This window comes from Tursiops truncatus, chromosome 14 (assembly GCF_011762595.2).
Source record: "Tursiops truncatus isolate mTurTru1 chromosome 14, mTurTru1.mat.Y, whole genome shotgun sequence".
Lineage (NCBI taxonomy): Eukaryota > Metazoa > Chordata > Mammalia > Artiodactyla > Delphinidae > Tursiops > Tursiops truncatus.
This window is the reverse complement of record NC_047047.1, coordinates 29254640-29278429: the sequence shown is the minus strand read 5'-3', so window position 1 is coordinate 29278429 and position 23790 is coordinate 29254640. Positions and strand designations below refer to the sequence as shown.

At 48.7% G+C, this 23790-nt stretch overlaps 1 protein-coding gene across 1 annotated transcript in view; it reads left to right on the top strand.

Annotated features, from left to right (window-relative positions):
• ATP6V1B1 (ATPase H+ transporting V1 subunit B1) overlaps window positions 1–22745 on the top strand; it is a 28197-nt gene extending 5452 nt beyond the window's left edge. The window contains exons 2-14 of the mRNA XM_033838358.2: window positions 1262–1317; window positions 14237–14335; window positions 14544–14637; window positions 15226–15303; window positions 16192–16331; window positions 17271–17372; window positions 17890–17987; window positions 18973–19096; window positions 19242–19392; window positions 19629–19711; window positions 20559–20663; window positions 20860–20989; window positions 21080–22745. Coding sequence (XP_033694249.1) covers window positions 1262–1317; window positions 14237–14335; window positions 14544–14637; window positions 15226–15303; window positions 16192–16331; window positions 17271–17372; window positions 17890–17987; window positions 18973–19096; window positions 19242–19392; window positions 19629–19711; window positions 20559–20663; window positions 20860–20989; window positions 21080–21243 — 1424 coding nt within the window. The 3' untranslated portion in view covers window positions 21244–22745. The remainder of the gene's footprint in view (window positions 1–1261; window positions 1318–14236; window positions 14336–14543; window positions 14638–15225; window positions 15304–16191; window positions 16332–17270; window positions 17373–17889; window positions 17988–18972; window positions 19097–19241; window positions 19393–19628; window positions 19712–20558; window positions 20664–20859; window positions 20990–21079) is intronic.
• The last annotated feature ends 1045 nt before the right edge of the window (window positions 22746–23790 follow it).

The window sequence follows — 23790 nt, the reverse complement described above, 5'->3', positions numbered from 1 at the left end:
CCTTGCCCAGTCGGTCTTCCTAGACTAAGTCCCCAGGAAAGGAACTTCGATCTGACAGAAATAAGGGGTTGACCACTGAGCCCCGCTTAGCTTCGCCTGGTGGGAGCAGCTGGGCGGCAGGCCTGCCAAAACCATGAGGGCAGGTGGGAGCCCATGTGGTGTGATAGGAAGCACGAGGGGGGCCCTGCCCCTGCTCTGCCACAGGGGTCTGTGTCCCTGGGTGGACTTTCCACTCCACTGAGCCCCATTCTCCTGGCCTGTTGAGAGGCGGGCTGCACCGCTCTCCTGTCGGAGGCCCTTCCAGCCTGGGAGTGACCCAGCGACCTCACAGTCACCCCTGACCATCCTGCCCTGCCAGGTCCCTTCACCCCAGTTGTCCCACTGGCACTTCAAAAGAACCCTGGAGAAAGGCTACCATGTCCTGGGGTCATGGGTGCTGGAAGGACCCAGGGCCCCTCAGCTAGCGCCTCACAGAACCAAAGTAAGCTTCCTGTCTGCCAGTCTGTGCTTCTCCTACTGGGGTCCCCAGCACTGGAGCTGGGAAGTATTTGCTGATGTCTAAGCCAATCCCTCCCTGTAAGCTGAGCTCACATCCCCATCTGTGGCTCTCTCCAGCCATCAGGACGGGGGCAGTCTGCTTCATCCTCCTTCTTTGTGGCTCTGCTCTCTCCCCGCTCCCAGAGGCGCCCAGTGAGCCCAGCCTCATGGCAGCGCAGGGCCCTGGCTGACTTTTCTCACTGATGCCTGCACCCCCAACACACACATACACACACACACACACACACACACACACACACGAGTGCCCAGTCAGTGTGGGGTGATGGAGAGAAGTGTGGCCCTGCTGAGGTGCAGGGAGGGCAGCTCTCATCACATTTCTAGCTTTTGGAAAATGCTGTGGGTCAGAGAGGAGGGAGTAGTGGGTAAGTGGGGGCCGAGGCCAGACGGGAAGTAGCCTCAGAGGTGGGAAAGGCCTCTGATGGCTGGGGGTGTGGGAGGGAAGGACTCGAGGGGCCTCTGCCCTTGCCCTGGCCCTCCCCCAGCCTCCTGCAGGTGTCCGAGGCAGCGGGGGCCCTGCGGGCAGGGGCATGACCCTTACAGCAATGGTGGCTGGCCCTGTCACAGCTAATGACCCTGACGGCCCAGGCTCCAGAGAGGGGAGGGGGTGGTGCTTAGAGGGAGGGAAGGTGGAGGATGCTTATGTGTGTGTGTCTGTCTCTCTGGGTGTCGGTGTGAGACCCTCACCCCCCCACCCCTCCCCCAGCCTACAGGACCGTGTGCAGCGTCAATGGGCCCCTGGTGGTGCTGGACCAAGTCAAGGTAAGACTTCTGTCTCTTCCCAGGCACCACGGCCAAATCCCAGTACTCTCGGCCCCTGTGCTGATCTCTTCTAAATTGCCCTGCTCCTCGGTGGCCCCCATGCTCCAGATCCCCAGACACCCACCTCCACATTGTCCCTCCCTGGCCACCCGAGGTTTTCTCTTCCTGCCTTTTCTGTGGGCCCCGCTGTGGGCCTTAAGAGACTTGCTCCTACCAGCAATGAACAGGGGCATTGCAGCTATCGTGCCCCTTTCTTCATCAGTAGAATGGCTGTGTCCAGCTAACCCGGAAGGCAGGACCCTCCCACCTGCCTTTCATGGGTCTTCTTCTTCTTTTTTTTTTTTTGCGGTACGCGGGCCTCTCACTGTTGTGGCCTCTCCTGTTGTGGAGCACAGGCTCCAGACATGCAGGCTCAGCGGCCATGGCTCACGGGCCCAGCCGCTCTGCGGCATGTGGGATCTTCCCGGACCGGGGCACGAACCCGTGTCCCCTGCATCGGCAGGCGGACTCTCAACCACTGTGCCACCAGGGAAGCCCTCACGGGTCTTCTTTTAAAAGGAAGAGGAGGAGGCGGCAGGCAGATGGATACCAGCTGACTCTCCAGAGCTTGAGGCCTTCAAAGGTCTTTGGACTGTCTCCGCCCGGGAGCCAGCAGCTTGAGCTTGAGGGAAGTGGGGCGGGCCTCACGGAGGAGGTGGGGTGCGAGCGACTTGGTGTCCTCGGGGAACCGTAGGACCATGGCAGACACTGGCAGTATTCTGAGTCCCGGGGTTGGGGATTCTCGAGGCGTAAAGAGCTCTGCAAAGCTACCCGATCACTCTGCTTCCCCCCCAACCAGTTCTGCCCCTGTCTCCCACCCCACGCCACCCAACCCCAAACTGGAAATCTGGGTGCCACATTGATTCCTCCCTTCCTGGCCCATGTTCTGTCGGCAATCTCCCACCCACCACACCCTTATCATGGCCATGGCCTCAGGGGCCCCAGCCTAGCGCCCTCCCATCCTCTACCCTGCAGCCATGCAGCCCTGACCCCTTCCCTCTGCTGCTCCAACCTCACTAGGTCTCCCCATGGCTTCACCTCACAGGCCCTCTGTCCTTTAAGGGTCCTGCATACCTCTCCACATCTCATCACTCTCCCTTCCCCACTTAGAAACCCACACTGTCTCTGTGTGAAGCTGCCATTCGATGTCTCTGGGCCTTTGCGCATACTCTGCCTTCTCCACTGCCTGTCCCCCTGGTCCCTTCTTCTGACTCACCTTCTCCTGGAAGCGGTGAGCCTGTCCCTGCTCTCAGCTTTGTGTATTGTCTTGCTGGCAGCATCCTTCGAGGCATTTGGTCACCACCAGGCCCCATGTCTTCTCCCTGCCCCTCTCCGCCCACCACAATGTGCCCTCCTATTGGACTTGGACGGTGTTTGTCAATCCCAAGCTCCCAGAGCCCCACGGTGCACTTTTACTGAACACCTAGCCCATCACGGGGGCTCAGTTTGTTCAAAGGAAGGGTGAGTGAATGAATGAATGAATAAGAGCATGAATAAGTATGGGCCTGTCAAAATCTGAGCCAACTCTATTAAAGAGATCAGACCCACTCATTTCTGGAAAACAGATTCCAAGCTCATGGAGACATCACGGTTGGGCCCATTAGTGTCAGGGACGCCCTGGGAAGAAGTGTGGCGGAGTTGGTCTGCACGTGCGCACTGGAACCAGACCGTGTGATTCAGACCTCTTGAACTTTAATCCCAGATCCACCCCACCCTTTCTATCAACTATCCGTCAATTCTAGATCAGCAGCAGCAGCACCACCTGGGAACTTGTGAGAACTACAGATTCTCGGGCTCTACCCCAGGCTGACAGAATCAGAAACTCTGAGGGCCCACAAGTTTGTTTTCACAGCCCTCAAGGTGATCTGATGCTGCCTGAAATCTGAGAACCATCCGTCTAGGATTGTAAATCCTGGTTTCCTCATCCATTAAAAGACAATAGGGGACCTCCTTTGGTCGTCCAGTGGTTAAGACTCTGCATTGCCACTGCAGGGGGCATGGGTTTGATCCCTGGTTGGGGAACTAAGATCCCGTGTGCCCTGCAGCAAGGCCAAAAAAAAAAAAAAAAAAAAGACAATAGAATTGTGGTGAGGATCAAATCAGTTAAATGTATTGTTATTATTCCTCCTTGAGAACAGCTAGCGAGAGCCCTGCCTGGAATGCGGAAATGCTAATATGCCTCATTAAATAAACAGTTGGTCAATCTCCTGCGCCTTTGTCCACCTCGGCCACACTCCCTGTCAGTCTATACAGGACTCTGTATGGAGAGTCAGTACCTATGCAGACATCCATTTTCCAGCTGTCAGGTGGGGCTGGACTAGGAAACTGGAGATAGATTCCCAGGCTATGGTTCTGTGATTACTGGACCCATCGGTAACTCGTGTAGAACAGAGTAACTGGGTGAGGGAGACACCCAGAAAATCCTGGGCTTGCAGAAGGAAGGAAAGGAATCAGAAGCTGACAGTCTCATAAGTGCAGGAGATGGAGAAGGCACCTTTATGCACCGCTCTCCACTGTCCCACACGCCTTGTTCTAGAGTTGCTTGGGCAAAAATGCCACAATTCTGTCTCTGTAGCGCCACCTTCTGCTCGAATTGAATCACACAGGCAATAACGCTTTCTGCTTCCATCCTTCTCAAATGGAAAAATATTGGGGGGAAGAATTTTGCATAGATCCAAAGTTCTTAGACAGGTAATCAGGGCCTTGAAATTGTATGAAAACCTCTTAAGGTAGCAGCCTGGGTTGAGGCCCAATAATGTGCATTCCTGACAAGCTCCCGGTGGCTAATGCTGCCGGGAGGGCCGGATCACCCTCGGAACCGCTATTCTAGAGGATCTTCCGCCTGCTATATTCTGTGATTCAAACCGGCCCTTGTTTGAGATTCACATTACCCACCAGACTAGGTTCCAAATGTCTGTGGCTGCTCCCAAACTCTTCAGGGAAAAACTTTCAAAAGTGTGTGCAGGGCTTCCCTGGTGGCGCAGTGGTTGAGAGTCCGCCTGCCGATGCAAGGGGACACGGGTTCGTGCCCCGGTCCAAGAAGATCCCTCATGCCACGGAGCGGCTAGGCCCGTGAGCCATGGCCGCTGAGCCTGCGCGTCCAGAGCCTGTGCTCCGCAAAGCCACAACAGTGAGAGGCCCGCGAACCAAAAAAAAAAAATAAAAAGTGTGTGCATCAGCTCCAAAAACAATTTCCAAAGAGGAGTTCCCAAACTGCCCTGGGCGTTGTCATGGGGAGAAGCCTTGGAGGCTGCACGCCCTGTCCAAGTCCTGCCAGGCTTGCTAAGAACTTCCCAGGCTCCTGAGTGGATGCGACAGCACCCCTGTGCCTGACCCCTGGCTGGTTGGGAACTCGGTTGAATCTCCAGCAGAGGAGGTGGGCTGCACTCCCTGCAATTCTCTTAGTAACCAACAATGAGAGCTGAGAGAATCAGGTCTGCGGCTGGGAAACGGGGTATAAATAAAAGCTCACTGCTGCACGTTGGAATTCTCCCGCTGCACACACTGCTCTAAGTGGCTAAACCCACCCTTCCCCCCAAACAAATAACTGGCATTCTCTTCCTAAGCATTCCAGATAACACCCTCCATGCTTGGGCTCCATGGTTCTGAGAGTTCTTCCTCCTATCTGGCTGTAACCTCTCTGCTGCTTAAAGTTCACTTTCTGTGATGTTTCATCTTTCAGGGACACACAGTGTGCCACCTCTTCTCCCCTCTCCATCACCCGCACAAATCCACATACCAACGATCGCTTTTTTTTTTTAAGGTAATAGAGAATTTTAAAAAAATATTTATTTTGAATGTGCCGGGTCTTAGTTGCGGCATGCGGGATCTTTAGTTGCGGCACGCATGTGGGATCTAGTTCCCAGAGCGTGGAGTCTTACCCACTGGACCACCAGGGAAGTTCCCAAAGGATCGATTTTTATCAGCCTGCTGCCTGTTTTTCATTGGGCCCACTGCCTAATTGCTTTGGGGCCCGCTCAGGCTGGTGTTCTGTCGAGCATTTTTCCTCCTGAGGTTAGCAGCCCACCATCTGCGCCCCAGACAATGAGGCCAGTGGCCATTTCAGAGAGAGAGAGAGAGACACAGGCCCACAGAGACCGGAAGAGGGGTTGGAGCCAGGACTTGTATTTAACTTGTTTCCCGGGGCCTCGCAGTCCTTGCTCTTGGGCTCCCTCTTGTGGTTATGAAGCCAAAGGCTGTCCGGCATCAGCCCCTCCGCGGACCTCAGCACTCCTCTTGGGGCGAGCCCCCTCCCCCAGTGACCCCATTCCGTGGGGCCTGACGGTGGTTTGGGAGCGAACAAGATCGCTTTCCTGGCATCCCCAAGCCAGAGCTTCTCTCAGTGACTGTCAGAGCTGGGAATCCTCCTGTCTCAGGTTCAACCTCCGGTCGCAGGGAGCCCTGGGGGGAGGACCCCACCCTACGCACACCGCTTAGGGGAATTGAGCCATCTACCCCTCTTCGCTGGCCCTGAAGGTCACTGGTGTGTGGACAGCAGGAGATATAATGATAGTCGTGATGGTGACAACGACGTCACTGTACTTGAACATGTTCCCCTACTCTCCCCGCCCTTTTTTTTTTTGGCCGCATTGCGCTGCTTGCCGGATCTCAGTTCCCCGCCAGGCCTGGAACCCCGGCCCCCTGCAGAGAGAGCGCGGAGTCTTAACCCCTGGACCGCCAGGGAATTCCCCCAACCCCCCCCTTTTTTTTTTTTACATTTTAATTCCACGCACACGCAAAACAGGCTTTTTGTAACTAGTGAAACAAAAGACACAAAGTTAACTATTTGCCCCTAACCTCTTTATTCCCACCCTCGTGTGATAACCAATGTAAAGATCCTGCTGTATATGGGCAAATATAAGCAAGTTAGATGTTTACGTTGGTGTTAGTCTCTTAAAATGTATCGAGTATTTTCCTCCATGTCAGTAGATACACATTTTACTCGTTCTTTTTGATAGCGACTATGGTTTGGACATACTGTGGTGTGGATGTACCGTGATGTATTCCATTTTTGATAGACAATCAACATGTTTCCAGGTTTTGCTATTACAAACAGTATAGCAATATATATCCCTTTTATACTGGTGCCCTTATTGCTACAGGTTAGATTCCCCCCAAATGGAACTGCTGGTTCAAAGTTCTTATTTATTTTTAAATAGATATTGACAATTTGGAGCAAAATTGCTTGCCCAGCAAGGTTGTGGTAATTCATATTCCAACCAGCCATGCATGAGAGGACCCACTTCCCAGCATCCCTGCCAGCACTGAATATGTGCTCTCCAGTAATTTTGCCTAATGGTTAAGACTAGTCCTATCTTGCTTTTATTTGCATTTCCCTGATGACTAGCGGAGCTGAGTATCTTTTTATCAGTTGAGATCGCAATTCCTCCTCTGTGACCGTTTCCTACACACTGAGTTGTACGTTTTGCTTTGTTTATTGTTCACCTTTGTTTATGGTATCTTTGCCATACAGAAATTTCAAATATTTATATTATCAAAGATTTCTATTTTTTTGTTTATGGCTTCTGGATTTCTTATCTTGCTTAAAGATGTCTCTCTTATCCAGCTTTTAACTGGATTATTCTATAAAAAAGGAAAGAAGAAAAGCTTCTGGTATTTTGTTTTAGTTTTATATTTAAATTTTTATATGGCTGGAATGCGTTTGTGTTTATGATAGGGATAGATACCCAGTGTATTAGCACCATTTGTACAATAAATTCTTTTTCCCTATGAACTTATATGCCACATTTGTTCTCTAATAGTCTCCTAAAATCTGGGATCTGTTTCTGGACTCTAGCCTTCCAACATCTCCGTTCATCTGCCTCACCCCAACACTGACCACTCGACCTCAGTAGCTTTAGAGCAGGTTTCAATTATCTGACAAGGCAAGTCCTCCACCCCTGATCTTTTCCATAACTGTTTTTGGATATTCTCAGACATTTACATGAATTTTAAGATCATTTTATCAAGTTCCAGGAGAAAGAATCCATTGGGAAAGCATTGAATTTATATATTTTTGAAAAGGATTTATATTTTTGTGACAGTAAGTCATTCTGTCTTGGAAAGCACTAGTGCTCTCCATTTGTTCAGGGCTTGTTTTCTGTCCTTCAGTAAGAGTTTATTATTTTCTTGTACCTTTCTTGTTAAATTTATTTCCAGATATTTTATGGGTTTCGGCCCTATTGTGGATGAAATATTTTTCTCCATTTCCTCTTCCGTTTATTGCTGGAATAGAAAAAAATACCGATTGGTTTTTTTTCACTTTTTGCATAAATTTTGTTTAATGATACGTTTTAATATTCTGTGATTCTTTTGGGGGGAACACTTTTCTTAATTGAAGTATAGTTGATTTACAATATGTTAGTTTCAGGTATACAGCAAAGTGAATCAGTTTTATATATATATATATATTTTAAATGAGAAGTTTTTTTTTCTTTTAATAAATTTATTTTTGGCTGCTCTGGGTCTTCGTTGCTGCACGCAGGCTTTCTCTAGTGCGGTAAGCGGGGGCTACTTTGTGGTGCGCGGTCTTCTCATTGCGGTGGCTTCTCTTGTTGCGGAGCACAGGCTCTAGGCGCACGGGCCTCAGTAGCTGTGGCACGTGGGCTCAGTAGTTGTGGCTCATGGGCTCTAGAGTGCAGGCTCAGTAGTTGTGGCGCACAGGCTTAGTTGCTCCGCGGCATGTGGGATCTTCCTGGACCAAGGCTCGAATCAGTGTCCCCTGCACTGGCAGGTGGATTCTTAACCGCTGCGCCACCAGGGAAGCCCTATATATATATTTTTTCAGATTATGAGATAAATTAGGAGTGTGGGATTAACAGGTACAAACTACTTAAATAAAATAGATAAGCAACAAAGATTTACTCTATGACACAGGGAACTATACTCAATATCTTATAATAACATAATGGAAAATAATCTGAGATTGATTTTTATATATTTATCTTGTATACAGCCAAATTCTCTTATTAATTCTGGATGGGGTTGTTTTTGTTTGTTTTCATTTTTAACTAGATCCTCTTAGGGTTTTTTAGATATACAATATCATCTGCAAATAAAGGGAATCATGTCTCTTTTTCCACTGGCATACTTTAATTTGACTTTTTATTGAAACAATTTCAAATTTATAAAAAGTTGCAAAAATGAAAATAGTACAAGGAATATCCATCTACCCATTTGTTCTATCACTGCTCTGAGTGTATGTGTGTGTGTATGCTTAATTTTTTTTTTTTTAGGTTTTTTTTTTTTTCGAAACTTTCTATTTTTTTTTTTGAAGATGTTTGGGGTAGGAGTTTATTAATTTTTATTTATTTATTTTTGCTGTATTGGGTCTTCGTTTCTGTGCGAGGGCTTTCTCTAGTTGTGGCAAGCCGGCGCCACTCTTCATCGCGGTGCGCGGGCCTCTCACTGTCACGGCCTCTCTTGTTGCGGAGCACAGGCTCCAGACGCGCAGGCTCAGTAGTTGTGGCTCACGGGCCTAGTCGCTCCGCGGCATGTGGGATCCTCCCAGACCAGGGCTCGAACCCGTGTCCCCTGCATCAGCAGGCAGATTCTCAACCACTGCGCCACCAGGGTAGCCCTTTTTAGGTATTTTGAGAGTAAGTTATGCCCAAAACTCTAGTGTGTATTTCCGAAGAATAAGGATATTCTCTTACACAACCACAGTAGTTATCAACTTTAGAAATTTACACTGATACTTTAATCTACAATCTATATTCCAATTTATAAGCTGACCTAATAAAGTCTTTTATAGCATTTTTCTCCCTCCAGTGTAGGATCCAGTCTAGGGCCTGGTATCACATTTAATCATCATGTCTGTTTAGCCTCCTATAACCTGGAATATTTCCACAGCCTTTCTTTTTTTTTTTTTTTTTTTGATAACTTTATTTATTTTATTTATTTTATAAAATGGGTCTTCGTTGTGGTGAGCGGGGGCTACTCTTTGTCGCGGTGCACAGGCTTCTCATTGTGGTGGCTTCTCTTGTTGTGGAGCACAGGTTCTAGGCGCGCAGCCTCAGTAGCTGTGGCGCATGGGCTCTAGAGCACAGGCTCAGTAGTTGTGGTGCATGGGCTTAGTTTCTCTGCAGCAAGTGGGATCTTCCCGGACCAGGGCTCGAACCCGTGTCCCCTGCATTGGCAGGCAGATTCTCAACCACAGCACCACCAGGGAAGCCCTCTACAGCCTTTCTTTAACATTTCTGAAGAATACGGTCTTTCCTCACTACGTTTTTTTAAAATAGAACATTCTCTATTTATGTTTATTGGTATACTTCTCAATTTCTTTTTTTGGTCTTATTGTATAAACCAAAAATTCCAAAACATTATGTAACAACGGTGATACAGGCATCTCTCTCTGTGCATTGCTGATTTTATTGGAAATGAAAATAGGCTTAGCATTTTACCATTTAGAAGGATGTTGATGTTGGTTTTGGTAAATAGTCTAGTATTCAAAGAGTTACCTTCCATACCTGTTTTACATAGAACTGCATTACAAACAGCTGCTGAATTATATCAAAAGCCTTTTGATTTCTATTTGCATAATCCTGTAGGGTTTTTCTTTTAGGTTCACAAACTCCCTATTATTATAAATGATGTTGTGAAATGTTGACTGATTCACAGAGGTTGATTGATCTAAGCTTGTATGCTTGGAATAAACCCTATTCGGTCATACATGTTTATTTAATACATTGTTTGATTTGACTGGCCAGTAGTTTATTTATAATTTCTGCATCTATATTGATAAGAGAAATTAGTCTATAGTTTTTGGGGGGTACTAGATTAGATTTGGGGTTTGGGAGTTTTCCATTTTATAGTTTTGTTTTCTTCTAATCTCTGTTTTCTCTTCATCTTATTACTTTGGTTAGTTCCTCCAGTACGATGCTGAATGGAATGATGATAGCAGGCAGTGTTGTTTTGCTCCTAAATTTAAAGAGACTGTTTTATACTGTATACCATTGAGTATATTATCTGTAGGTTTTCTGAGGCTACTTTTTGGGGTTAAAGAATTTCCCTTTTATTCTGTTTTCAAAGAATAGTTTTGTTCTTTGTTTTCAATCATAGTTTTTTTTTAACTTTTTGTAAAACTTGTTGAGATAACATGTTTTTTAATCCTTCAATTCATTAATAAGATAAATTTATTAGTAGATTTTCTAATGTTAGACTAACCTTGAATTCCTGGAATAATCCCAACTTGGTCTTTTGTGTGTATGTGTTTATCTTCATTTTTTGAATTTTTTCTTTTATTGTTTGGTTTGTTTGTAACTTGTGGTCTTTTTTGGTACATTGCTGGATTTAGTTTGCTAATATTTGCTTAGGATTTTTGCATCTATGTTCATGATTGAGATTGCCTATAAATTTCCCATTATTATTTTATTTTGTATCAAGATTATCCTTGCCTCATAAAATTAATTAAGACTGGAGTTTTTCTTCCAGTCTTTTGAAGAGCTTAAGTAAGTTTCAAATTATTTGTTCCTTGATTGTTAGAACTCACTAATTATCTGGGACTGGTGTTTTCTTCCTGGAAAGATTTTAAGTTATTTATCCAATATCTTGAAGATTATAGGACTATCCTGGCTTTCTATTTTGTTTTTAATTGGATTTGGTTTGATTTGTATTTTTCAAGAAATTTATTCATCTAAGTTCTGAAATATATTGCATAAAGTTATTCATAATTTTAAAATTATTTTTAATATTATTAGTATAGCTAGCTTTGACTTTTTTTATTCCAACAATTATTTACTCATGTCTTTTAGTCAGTGATGCCAGAGATTTGTCTATTTTATTAGTCTTTTCAAAGAACCAGTTTGGCTTTGTTGATCATCTCTATTATATGTTTGTTTCTATTTTAACGATCTCTGCCCTTTTATTATTTCTTTTATTTTATTTGGAATTTTAATGCTGTTCTATTTTCTAACTTTTCATGTTGCATACATTTAAACTACCTCTACCTTTTTTCTTTTCTAATATAAGCATTTAAAGCTTTAAATGCATCGTATGTGTGTTGAAAAATAGTTTCTCATTATTGTTTAGTGCTAAATGTTTTCTAATCTGATTATAAGTTTTTCTATATTTATTTATTTATTTTTGGCTTCATTGGGTCTTCGTTGCTGTGTGCGGGCTTTCTCTAGTCGCGGCAAGCGGGAGCTACTCTTCTTTGTGACACGTGGGCTTCTCACTGCAGTGGCTTCTCTTGTTGCGGAGCACAAGCTCTAGGCACGCGGGCTTCAGTAGTTGTGGCATGCGGGCTTAGTAGTTGTGGCACATGGTCTTAGTTGCTCCACGGCATGTGGGATCTTCCCAGACCAGGGCTCGAACCCATGTCCCCTGCATTGGCAAGTAGATTCTTAGCCACTGCACCACTAGGGAAGTCCCACTTTTTCTATATTTAGAACATTTCAAAATTTCCAAATGTATGAAGTTTTTCTAACTATCCTTTTGTTATTGATTTCTAACTTACTTTGATTATGATCAGAAAACACTGATGTGTTCGAAGTGATATCCTTTTCATTATTTTCTGTTTCTTCTGTGATTTTAGTTTTGATTTCTTCTAATGTCCAAGGAGTAACTTAGAGGAGTACTTTAATTTCCCAGAATATTAGAAACATTGCAGGGAGAGATGCAGTCTTTTTTACATTTATTCTTATTGGATTAAGATTATGACTTACCCCTGAAGTGAATCAAGGAAGCCAGGTGGATGGGCAGCAAGGTGAGGGAGCCTGGGCGATGCCATGCATTCTCTCCAGGACCTCCCCTGGGAAGAAGGTGCGGGTGGAGGGCTTAGCTCTCCTGGTGCTGACCAGAGCTGAGGACCAGTGTCAGCTGGGAGCGTCTGCTCTCCCAGCCCAGCTTCTTTGGCTTGGCTCATAGCCTCGTCTAGAACTTGGCTCCTGAAGCACACACAGACAGTGGAGCTCAGGGATTCCCTTGGGGCAGACATCCACCTACCCACTTGCTGCCTGGGTTCCTGGAGGGACAGCCTGATTGGTTTTTAAAATTGAGTTATAATGTGTATACTATAAACTTCACTCTTTTCAAGTGTATAGTTCAGTGGGTTTTAGTCTATACACAGAGTTGTGCAACCATCACCACTACTTGATTCCAGAACATTTTCATCACCTCAAAAAGAAACGCTGAACCTGTTAGTTGTCGCCACCAATCCTCCCTCCTCCAGTCCCCAGCAACCACTAACCTTTTTGTTTTATGGATTTGACCAGTCTGGACACTTCATATCAATGGAATTATATACTGTGTGGACTGTTGTTTCTGGCTTCTCTCACTTAGCATGATGTTTTCAAGATTCATCCATGTTGTAGTATGCATCAGTACTTCATCCCTTATTTTTTTTTTAATTTATTTATTTTTGGCTGTATTGCACGCGGGCTTTCTCTAGTCACGGCAAGTGGGGGCTACTCTTCCTTGCGGTGCACGGGCTTCTCATTTCTCACTGCGGTGGCTTCTCTTGTTGCGGAGCATGGGCTCTAGGCGCACAGGCTTCAGTAGTTGTGGTACGCGGGCTCAGTAGTTGTGGCGCACGGGCTGAGTTGCTCCGTGGCATCTGGAATCTTCCCAGACCAGGGCTCAAACCCGTGTCCCCTGCATTGGCAGGAGAATTCTTAACCACTGCGCCAGCAGGGAAGTCCCCTTCATCCCTTTTTAAAGCTGACATATTCCACTGCCTGGATATCCCACCTTTTGTTTATCCATTTGTCAGTTTGTGGACATTTGGGTTATTTTCACTTTTTGCCTATTATGAATAATGCTGCTATGAGCCTTCATATGCAAGTTTTTATGTGGACATGTGTTTCTATTTCTCTTGGGTGTACACCTGGGAGTGGAATTGCTGGGTCATATTGTAACTCTATATTTAACCTTTTGAGAAACCACCAGACTATTTACCAAAGTGACCACACAATTTTACATTCACACCATCAGTGTCTGAACGTTCCAGTTTCTCCACAACCTTAACACGTGTTATTATCTGTCTTTTTTATTACGATCATATTAATGAGTGTGAAGTGCTGTCTCATTGTGTGGTTTTGCGTTTCTTTAGTGACTAATTAGTTGATCATTTATGTGCTTATTGGGCACATGTATATCTTCTTTGGAGAAATGTTTATTTAGATCCTTTGCCATTTTTAAAATAGCGTATTTGTCTTTTTATTGTTGAGTTGTAAGATTTCTTTATATATTCCAGATGTTGGCCTGATGCTTTCTACATTGATAAGAATGAATACTTCACTTGATCTTAGCCAAAAGCAAAGTGATTACCTGATTCGTTTTTTTCCTGAAGCCTGTGAGGACTACATGTGAATTGATCCCAGCCCCATGGCTAGGGAAAGATTGCCACTGGTAGATGGGGACATCTGGGAGCCGAGGAGAGAACTTTGCCAGTGTGTTCACCATTAGTCCACAGGGGCAGAAACAATGGTGCTGTCAGGAGACCTAAACAGCCATAACAGCTACTACATTTTATTGAGCTGTTATAAGGTCCCGGCACCAGCTAATGACTTTCCATATATTTCCTCCCCACAGCAGCCTTATGAAATAGGTGTTAGTATTATTCCCATTTTAAAGATGAGGAAAGTAAGGCTCAGAGACATTAAGTAACTTCCACAAGGTCACACAGCTTCTAAGTGTCAGAACTTCAATTCTAACCCTGGTCTTCCAACTCTGAAGTCGGTACTCCTACCCACCCAGGTATACTGCCTCCCAAACAGAATTTAAGCTTTCCACTTACCAGTCTCTGAAGTTCATTTCCAGGAGTATCCGGGCACAAGATGGGAGAAAGGAGCTTGAGAATGGGTCAAGGAAGTCTGGGGAGGAGACAGGGACTTCACCTCTGGTCTCACTGACACTCTGGGGTGCTCTCCCCTCCTGCCAGTTTGCCCAGTATGCTGAGATCGTCAACTTCACCCTCCCCAATGGGACTCAGAGGAACGGGCAAGTGCTTGAGGTGGCTGGGACCAAGGCAATAGTTCAGGTAAGTGGTGTCAATAAGATGTTGGTGGTTGAATAAATGAATGAATCCACAAGGTTTCCACACTATCTTATAAACTCCAAAGGCAGAAAATGTTCTATTTCCCCTGAGAGAGCTTTGCCCGGAGCTGGACACAAAGGGAGCCTAGAATGGGAGGCCCCGTTCTCCCCAGCAAACCGCTTATTAGACTAACTAACCTCTTACCCTGTAGGTGTTTGAAGGGACCTCTGGGATCGATGCCCAGAAGACCACCTGCGAATTCACAGGGGACATCCTACGGACTCCAGTGTCGGAGGACATGCTGGGTGAGGGGTAGGGATGGGCAGGGTGAGGGCGTCCCTCTGTCCAGCCAGCCCAGCTTCCCTGACCAAGTGCTTACCTAGCAGACCGCACTGTCATTGCCTCTTTACCTAGTCTGCCTCCCCTAGGAGCCCTTTAAGGTCAGAGGTTGTGCCTTGTCTTTGACCCCCAACCCCAGCTCAGGGCCTGACATACAGCAGGTGCTCAATACATGAGGAAGGCAGCTTCAGTAAATTAGAGGCAGAGGAGGTAGCCGTCTATTTGGGGTCAAGCTGAAACGAACTGCACATCCCTAATTTTCTCCCAAGATCTGCCATACCTGGCCCTCTCCTCTTTCCAGCCCTAAAACTCCCCATTAGAGTCATTGTCCTGGGCCAAGGCCTTGCCTGTAAAGGTTTCCAGGAGAGGAGGAAAGACCCCCAAGGAGGCAGTCACTGTAGCCAGCTGCCTGGGGGTAACAAGGGCTGAGGGGAGGGGGACATGGGGCAATTGGGACACGAGGGCTGGGTGAGAGCTGCTGGTGTGGAGGGTGAGTGGCAGTGAGACCCAGGGCTGTTCCTGAGCACCACTCAACCCCTCTCACCCACTCCCAGGTCGGGTTTTCAATGGCTCTGGCAAACCCATTGACAAGGGGCCAGTGGTCATGGCAGAGGACTTCCTGGATATCAATGGTAAGTGACCGGAGGTTCGGGACAGCTCTCGGGACCCAGCCCCCAACTGCCTTCCCCACCCCAGTCACTGCCTCTGTCACCTCGCCCTTGGAAATTCTGCCCCAGATAAAAGCCAGGGCCATTGCCCAGGGCTCACCCCCAGGACTGGTCATACTAACAGGCAGGTCAGGTGAGATACGAGAGCAGCAAAGGCCCCTCTGTCTGGGGCCAGCTGCATTTCATGTCCCATTCCTATAAAATGCTATCGTCATAGTGCAAAGTTCCCCAGGTGCCCAAGACCCTCACTCTCCTGCCTTCTGGGATCCACCTGCCTGCCACTTCTAATGTGCCTGGGTGGCACCGTCCAAGGGAGCACTGGACTGTGGCTACTGAAATACAGACCAATTCAAATGAAATAAAAGTTCATTTCAAAACCACGTGGCAGGACTTCCCTGGTGGCGCAGTGGTTAAGAACCCGCCTGCCAATGCAGGGGACACGGGTTCGAGCCCTGGTCTGGGAAGATCCCACATGCCGCGGAGCATCTAAGCCCATGTGCCACATCTACTGAGCCTGCGCTCTAGAGCCCGTGAGCCACAACTACCGAAGCCCGCGCGCCTAGAGCCCGTGCTCCGCGACAAGAGAAGCCACTGCAAGGAGAAGCCCGCTCGCAGCAAGGAAGACCCAACACAGCCAAAAATAACATAAATTAATTTTTTAAAAAACCCCACATTTTGCATGCTCAATAGCCACACGCGGCCAGGGCTACGTTTTGGGCAGCGCAGTTAGAGCACATTTCCATCATGGAAGAAAATTCTTTTAACCAGTGCTGCCCCGGAGTCTGGGACGGGGTGGGGGAGGGCGGGCAAGGCCTGAACCCTTGAGCAGGGTCCATGGTCACTGTCTCCCAGGCCAGCCCATCAACCCCCACAACCGCATCTACCCGGAGGAGATGATTCAGACGGGCATCTCGCCCATCGACGTCATGAACAGCATTGCCCGTGGCCAGAAGATCCCCATCTTCTCAGCAGCTGGGCTCCCCCACAATGAGGTGAGGACTTCGAGGGGCCTGTGGGCACGACCAAGGGGAAGGGACGGAGCAGAGGCCGGGGCTGGTGGGCCAGCGAGGGGGGCCTCCTGTGCCGAGCAGGCTGGGGTCTCCGGCAGCTGTCTCCTGGCAGCTCAGGGACTCGGGGCCCCCAGACAGATCTCCAAGCCTCCATCCTGAGTGAGTGGGGCTCGCACTGGCTCATGAGAGAGCCCACAGGTAGCCTCAGTGTTGAGTGTCCTGCGCAGCTGAGCCCACGGCTCTACCACTGGTCCTTTAAATGGTCTTTACTTGCCTACACTGAGTGAACCCCACCTTGGGCCAGCCCCACGGCCGTCTGAAGCCTCCCTGTGCAGGTTTCCTGCCCTACCCCCTCTACCCAGAGTGGACAGCCCATTTCTTCCCAGAGCAGCTGGTGTGACAAAGTTTCTAGAGGGTCCCCCCTGACCACCCCCACTCCTCTACTCCTGGATGCGCCCCGGCTCACCCTCGAAATGCTCAGAGGGATTAGACGGCAGAAGTGTCCCTGCCTTCCCCCTACACACACGCTCATCCTGGATCTGGACATGACGACTGGAAACTCCACACGCTGCAGGCCTGGGGCAAACCCCAGAGATACCCCTAGCAGGCTGCGGGGCAGAGGGGACTCTGAAGGGCCAAGTTGCCCCTAACCCGTGGTAGGCAGTTGCTCTCTGGAACTGTTTTTCCACACTGCTCCTCATGACAGGCACCCTGTGTCCTCAGGTGCCACAGAATAAGGCAGCCCTCCCCTGAGAGCGGCTGTAGGACCCAGGGCAGCCCTTCTTCCTTGCTGACCTTGGGTCCCTCCCACCGAAGGCCTTGGCGGCAGGATGGGCTGGGAGTTACCCTGTCCGTGCTCCTCAGTGGTGCTCAGAGGGCTGACTCGAGCTCTGGTTCTGCTGTCCTTCTTCCCATCCCCAGATCGCCGCCCAGATCTGCCGCCAGGCTGGGCTGGTGAAGAAATCCAAGGCCGTGCTGGACTACCACGATGACAACTTTGCCATCGTCTTTGCAGCCATGGGGGTAAGAGGGGCTGGGCCGATTGGCAAGTTCTGGAAGCTATGGGCGGGCAGCCTTGGCCCCTGGCACACCCAGTCTTATGGGGGAGGCATTATCCTTCTTCTTGAGAAGCCGTCAAAATCGGAGCCTGTCTGGTGAGAGAGGCAAGAGCATGACTGGAGGAGCGGGCAGTGTGTGCCCCACGGAAGCCCAGAGGCCACGGCAGCTATCAGATGAGCCCAGGACAGCTGGGATCCCGGGGGCCCTTAGAGGGCCCAAGGCAGGGACGGGGAGTTTAGCAGGGAAGCAGCGGGTAGGGGAAGGGGCAGGGGTGGCACTAAGCAGAGCTGAGCCTGAAGTCTGAACCTCTCTCTGGGGCTCTGATGAGACCCTATCCCGGCCTGGGCAGCAAACCCAGCCCCCGCCTTCTCAAGCCCCAGGTTCACCCCAGTGACCGTTAGCAGGTCAGTCAATGGGCATTACTGAGAAGAGAGGGAAGGAGCCTGGTCCCCGCCTCCAGCCCTCCCTGCTGTGTGTCCAGGTGAACATGGAGACAGCCAGGTTCTTCAAGTCCGACTTCGAGCAGAACGGTACCATGGGCAATGTCTGCCTCTTCCTGAACTTGGCCAACGACCCCACGTGAGCCGTCCCCTGGCACCCATACTGCCCTTAGGCAGCAGGCCCTGTCCCCTTCCAAGACCCAGAGTACCAGGTCTCAGGCATCCCAGAACTACAGCCATGGGCCAGAGCTGGGAGAACAGCCCCTCATTGTGGAGATGGGGACACCGAGGCTGGGGAAGAGGTAGGGACAGCACACGGAGAGACAGGGAGCTGGGCCACAGCCCGCCTGCCACCTGTCGCCCCTCCGCCCTGCCCTCAACCTGCATCTAGCCACCATCCCAAGTCAGGACCCCTCATCCGAGACTCACTTCCACAAGGCCACCACTAAAGAGATATTTCCCTAAACCATTCGCTTAGAAAAACTGCTATTTTAAAAGTTGAGAAAATGTGAGTTTAAATCTGCAGGTTAGGTGATGAAAAAAAAAATCTAATAAACTGTCCTGGGAACTGAAGGTACTCAGAAGGAACTCAAACCAGGTAGCAGAGTTCAGGAGGCCCAGATGACGTCACCAGAGAAAAGCGCCGCAGGCACAGAGCCCGGGGACTGAGAGTGCCTGGACTGCCCCCAGTGGAAGGGGCTGCCAGGGCAGGCCAGCCTCTGACCCATGCCCAGCAAGGAATAGTGAGGGGAACAGTCAGGAAAGGACCCCGAGGACACAGAGTGTGTGAGTGCTCCAGATGCCCAAGCTCGGGTGTCCTGGGGGACGAGGGACACTGTCATCCTCATCAGTCACTCCTGGCCCTGCCTGTCCCTCTCTCACCCAGCTCCCTGCCTGTCCCCGCCTCTGTCCTCATTCCTACCTTGAATAGCAGGACGTGATTGAGGGCCCACTCCCAGGAACCATGGCCTGGATCTGGGGGCTGGGGCCTGGGGCTCATCTTACCCAGTCCTCTGCTGCTGTGCACTGTACCAGCTTCCCAGTTCACCACCCACTCAGCACTGGGGCTAAATGGAGCACAGGCCTGGGCCTCGAGGCTCTCTAAACATTGGCCGTATCTGCAGGATCGAGCGGATCATCACCCCGCGCCTGGCACTGACCACGGCTGAATTCCTTGCTTACCAGTGTGAGAAGCACGTGCTGGTCATACTGACGGACATGAGTTCCTACGCAGAGGCCTTGCGGGAGGTGAGGTGGCTGTAGTCACTGTGCCCAGAGCTGGCCCACGCAGGCCTGTCCCCACTCCTTTCCTCATGGTCACTGAGACCCCACTCCCCTTCCTTGTGTCAGCCTCTTGCCCCCTTTCTTACCCCAAGGCCCACAAACATTGCAGGTCTCAGCTGCCAGAGAGGAGGTGCCCGGGCGCCGAGGCTTCCCTGGGTACATGTACACAGACCTGGCCACCATCTACGAGCGGGCAGGCCGTGTGGAGGGCCGGGGCGGGTCCATCACTCAGGTCCCCATCCTCACCATGCCCAATGATGGTGAGCCGCCTCCCTGCCCACTACCCTCTGCAGCCCTCCTGCCCTCCCATCCTACCCAGACACTTAAAGGACCCATGCTTCTTTATATAGGTGTGCAGTAGCTCTGTTCCTCCATCAGGGTAGACTGTCCCTTCCTTGCGTCCCCCGATCACCCACTCCCATGAGGGAATAGAACCTACATGGCCCTGAGTGGGTGGGACCAGGATCTACACTGACACCAGTGCCTTTCCTTGCAGACATCACCCACCCGATTCCAGACCTGACGGGCTTCATCACAGAGGGACAGATCTACGTGGACAGACAGCTTCATAACAGACAGGTACTGTCCCCTCCTTACCCACTTCCTGCTCTCTCCACCATCTCCAAGTACACTGACTAATAACCAATGTCCCACCACCCCCTGTACTTCATCTCCCTGTGAATGAGGAGGGGCCAGACAAGGCTAACCGCTAACAGGAGATAATCCCCAGGAAGACTGTTTGGTTCCCAGACAGAAGACAAGTCTGGGTGGAATCCAGCCTACCTGGATGTGGGACCTTGAGAAAATCATTTCATCTCTCTGATCCTAGGTTTCCTCATCTGTAAAATGGGAATGATAATATATGTCACACAGTTGCATTGTGGAGAATAAAATAAAATAAGTTGGCCCACAGAAAGCATCTAGCAGATCGTAGATACAAAATAAATATCACTTCTCTTTCCTTTCTAGTAATTTGTTTTGGTGAACAAAAACAATAGGTAACGGACACAAGTAGGTGGTGAATAATGTACCAAAGGGTTAGAAAATGTGTCTGTCCCACCTTAGGCCACCCCCTTACTCTTTCCTCTTTGTTTGGCAGTTTTTCTTTGCAACTATGAACTATTAAGTTTCTACCTGGCTTTTGTCCAAATAATCAGAAGTTTTGAAATAGCGAGACTTTCATGAACTAATGTCATGTCATCTCCCCCCTCCACTCTCCTGTCTAGGTGCGCACATGTAGACACCTGTATACCCAAGCCTTAGAATTTGTGGGCGATAGAGGGCGGGGTGTGGCCAGCTGACCTCTCTGTGGGATGAATAACGACCAGTCTGCTGAGAACCACAGGGGGAGGGAAGACAAGTAGAGGTGGGAAAGAAGGGAAAGTTTGGACTCTGCCTTCTGACACGCCTTCTTCGCCCCGCCCAGATCTACCCCCCCATCAACGTCCTCCCTTCCCTCTCGCGGCTGATGAAGTCCGCCATTGGGGAGGGCATGACGAGAAAGGACCATGGCGATGTCTCCAACCAGCTGGTAAGGAGAGAGCCCAAGGGCTGGTGGGGAAGCTAGTTTCAGAAGCTGGAGATTGGAGCCCTAGCTGGACCACGAACTTTTCTCCTGGAAGAAAAAAATTCCTCCCCTTCTGGGGTCCCCGCACAGTCACATGGGGGAACACGGGACTCCTGCGGTAAGCCTGCCGTGACCGCTGAACCCCTCCCCCCTTCACCAGTATGCCTGCTACGCCGTCGGGAAGGACGTGCAGGCCATGAAGGCAGTGGTGGGGGAGGAGGCGCTCCTTTCCGAGGACCTGCTCTACCTGGAATTCCTGCAGAAATTTGAGAAGAACTTCATCAACCAGGGTGAGGCGCGTTGGGGGCGTTCAGGCAGCAACCCCCTTGGTCCGACACCCACACGCGCATACACCCTTAACACTCCTGCTCTGTCCCTAGGTCCCTACGAGAAACGCTCGGTGTTCGAGTCTTTGGACCTGGGGTGGAAGCTGTTGCGCATCTTCCCCAAGGAGATGCTGAAGCGCATCCCGCAGAACATTATCGATGAATTCTACTCCCGCGAGGGGGCGCCGCCGGACCCCGAGCCCGACACGGCGCTTTAGCCCCGCGGGAAGCCTGGCCCCGGAGCCAGGTCCTGGCACCGCCCTCGCCGGGCGCCCGCTCTACACACCCCGCCCTATCGTCTTGGTCCGCACACCTTAACCCATCGCTCCGTGCCCACCCTCAGTCCCCTACAGGTTATGGGGGGCTCCTACGCTCCAGTCCTCTCCCTGGATTCCCCGACATGGGAAACAGAAGGTGGTTAAGCCTATATTCTCTGTCTTGTTCTGATAGGAGCATTTGTATTTTAAAAGTACCACCGCCCTCTCCCAAGAATTTATCTCATGTAAATACAAGATTGGCAAAACACTGATAATTGTTGGAGCTGCGGGGGTACATGAGGTTCACTAAACTATTCTCTCCACCTTAAAAAAAAAAAGGCTACATTAGTGTCTTAACAGGTGACAACAGAATTCTTCTTAGGGAGATATTTATCTTTGTTAAAAAATATCTTGATAAATTTCTTGGGTGGAATGTGAGCTCATGGGCCATAGAAAGGACAATCTCAAGGCCACAAAAGATGTGTCTGATTCTAAACAGCTCTGCCTAAGAGATGCTAGGAAGGAATTTGGTTTGCTCCAGATGGGGAGGGGAGTTGCTGGGGAGATGGCCTGAGGAACAGTGGGGGCAGTGGGCAAAGGCTGAGGAAAGGCCCCCCAGTTAAGAAATGGGCGAAGAGCTTCCTAAAAACCAGGATACCTGGTGTTCCTTTGAAAGCTGCCTGCTCTTCTGTAATGCCATCCCTTCCTGTCTCCTCTGCCCCACCTACGATGAAGTCATGGGTGCTTCCTAAGAGGTAGGGCAGGTTGGGAAGATAGAACTTCAGCAGAAGGCTGAGTTCCATTTCTGGGTCAGTGTGTTATGGAACGAGGCCAGAATTCTTGGATCAAGAGCTGACACCAAAGGAGGACTTGAGAATAAAATTCCCATCCCCAAGACAATTTACAGCCATTTTAGGGAAAGCTTCTGGGTGTCCACAGGACATAGGGTTGTTCTGACTTAATAACAGCTTTATTGAGATTGATTCACGTACCATACAGTTTACCTATTTATAATTGTACAATTCAACAACTTTTAGTATATTCACAGAGTTGTGCGATCATCACCACAATCAATATTAGAACATTTTCATTACCTTAAAAAGAAACCCTGTACCCCAAGTTAGCACTTCTCAAACCACACTTCTGCCCCCTCCCCAGCCCAAGACAATCATTCACCTTTCTATCTCTGTAGCTTTGCCTACGCTGGTCAACTCATATAAATAGAATCATACAATACGTGGTCTTTCGTGTCTGGCTTCTTTCACTTAGTGTAATATTTTAAAGGTTCATCCACGTTGTAGCCTGTGTCAGTACTTCTTGCCTTTTTATTGCTAAATAATATTTCACAGTATGGATACATCTTTTATCTCTTCATCAGTATATGGACATGTGGTTGAAGCAACTTTTCACTGTCATAAATAATGCTGCTATGAACAGTCATGTACAAGTTTTTGTGTGGATGTATGTTTTTATTTCTATTGCGTACATACCTAGGAGTGAAATAACTGGGTGTCAGATGGTGACTCCCTGTTTAACCATTCGTGGAACTGCCAGACTGCAAAGCTACTTCCAAAAGTGGCTGCACCATGTTACATTCCCCAACCATGCAAGAGGGTTCCAATTTCTCTACATCCTCAAGCACACTTATCTTCCCCCCCCTTTTTAAATTGAAGTATGATTAACTTCCAATATTAGTTTCAAGTGTACAACCTAGTGACTCGATATTTTTATACATTACAAAATGATCATCACAGAAGTCTGATTACTGTCTGTCACCATACAAAGTTGTTACAATATTATTGACTAATTTCCTATGCTGTACATTACATTCCCGTGACTTATTTATTTTATCTACAAGTTTGTACCTTTTTATCTCCCTCATCTATTTCACTCATCTTCCCCTACTCCCCTCCGGCAACCACCAGTTTGTTTTCTGTATCTATGAGTCTGTTTCTGTTTTCTTGTGGGTTTTTTTTTAGATTTCATATATAAGTGAAATCATACAGTGTTTGACTTTCTCTGACATTTCACTTAGCATAATACCTTCTAGATCCATCCATGTTGTTGCAAATGGCAAGGTTTCTTTCTTTTTATAGCTGAGTAATATTCCATTGTGCGTATATATGTATATACCACATCATCTTGATCCATTCATCCATCCGTGGACACTTAGTTTACTTCCATATCTTGGCAACTGTAAATAATGCTGCAGTGAACATAAGGGTGCATGTATCTTTTTGAATTAGGGTTATTGTTTTCTTCAGAGAAATACCCAGATGCAGAATTGTTGGATCGTATGGTAGTTCTATTTTTTTTTTTTAAAGAAGATGTTGGGGGTAGGAGTTTATTAATTAATTTATTTATTTTTGCTGTGTTGGTTCTTCGTTTCTGTGCGAGGGCTTTCTCTAGTTGTGGCAAGCGGGGGCCACTCTTCATCGCGGTTGCGCGGGCCTCTCACTATCGCGGCCTCTCTTGTTGCGGAGCACAGGCTCCAGATGCACAGGCTCA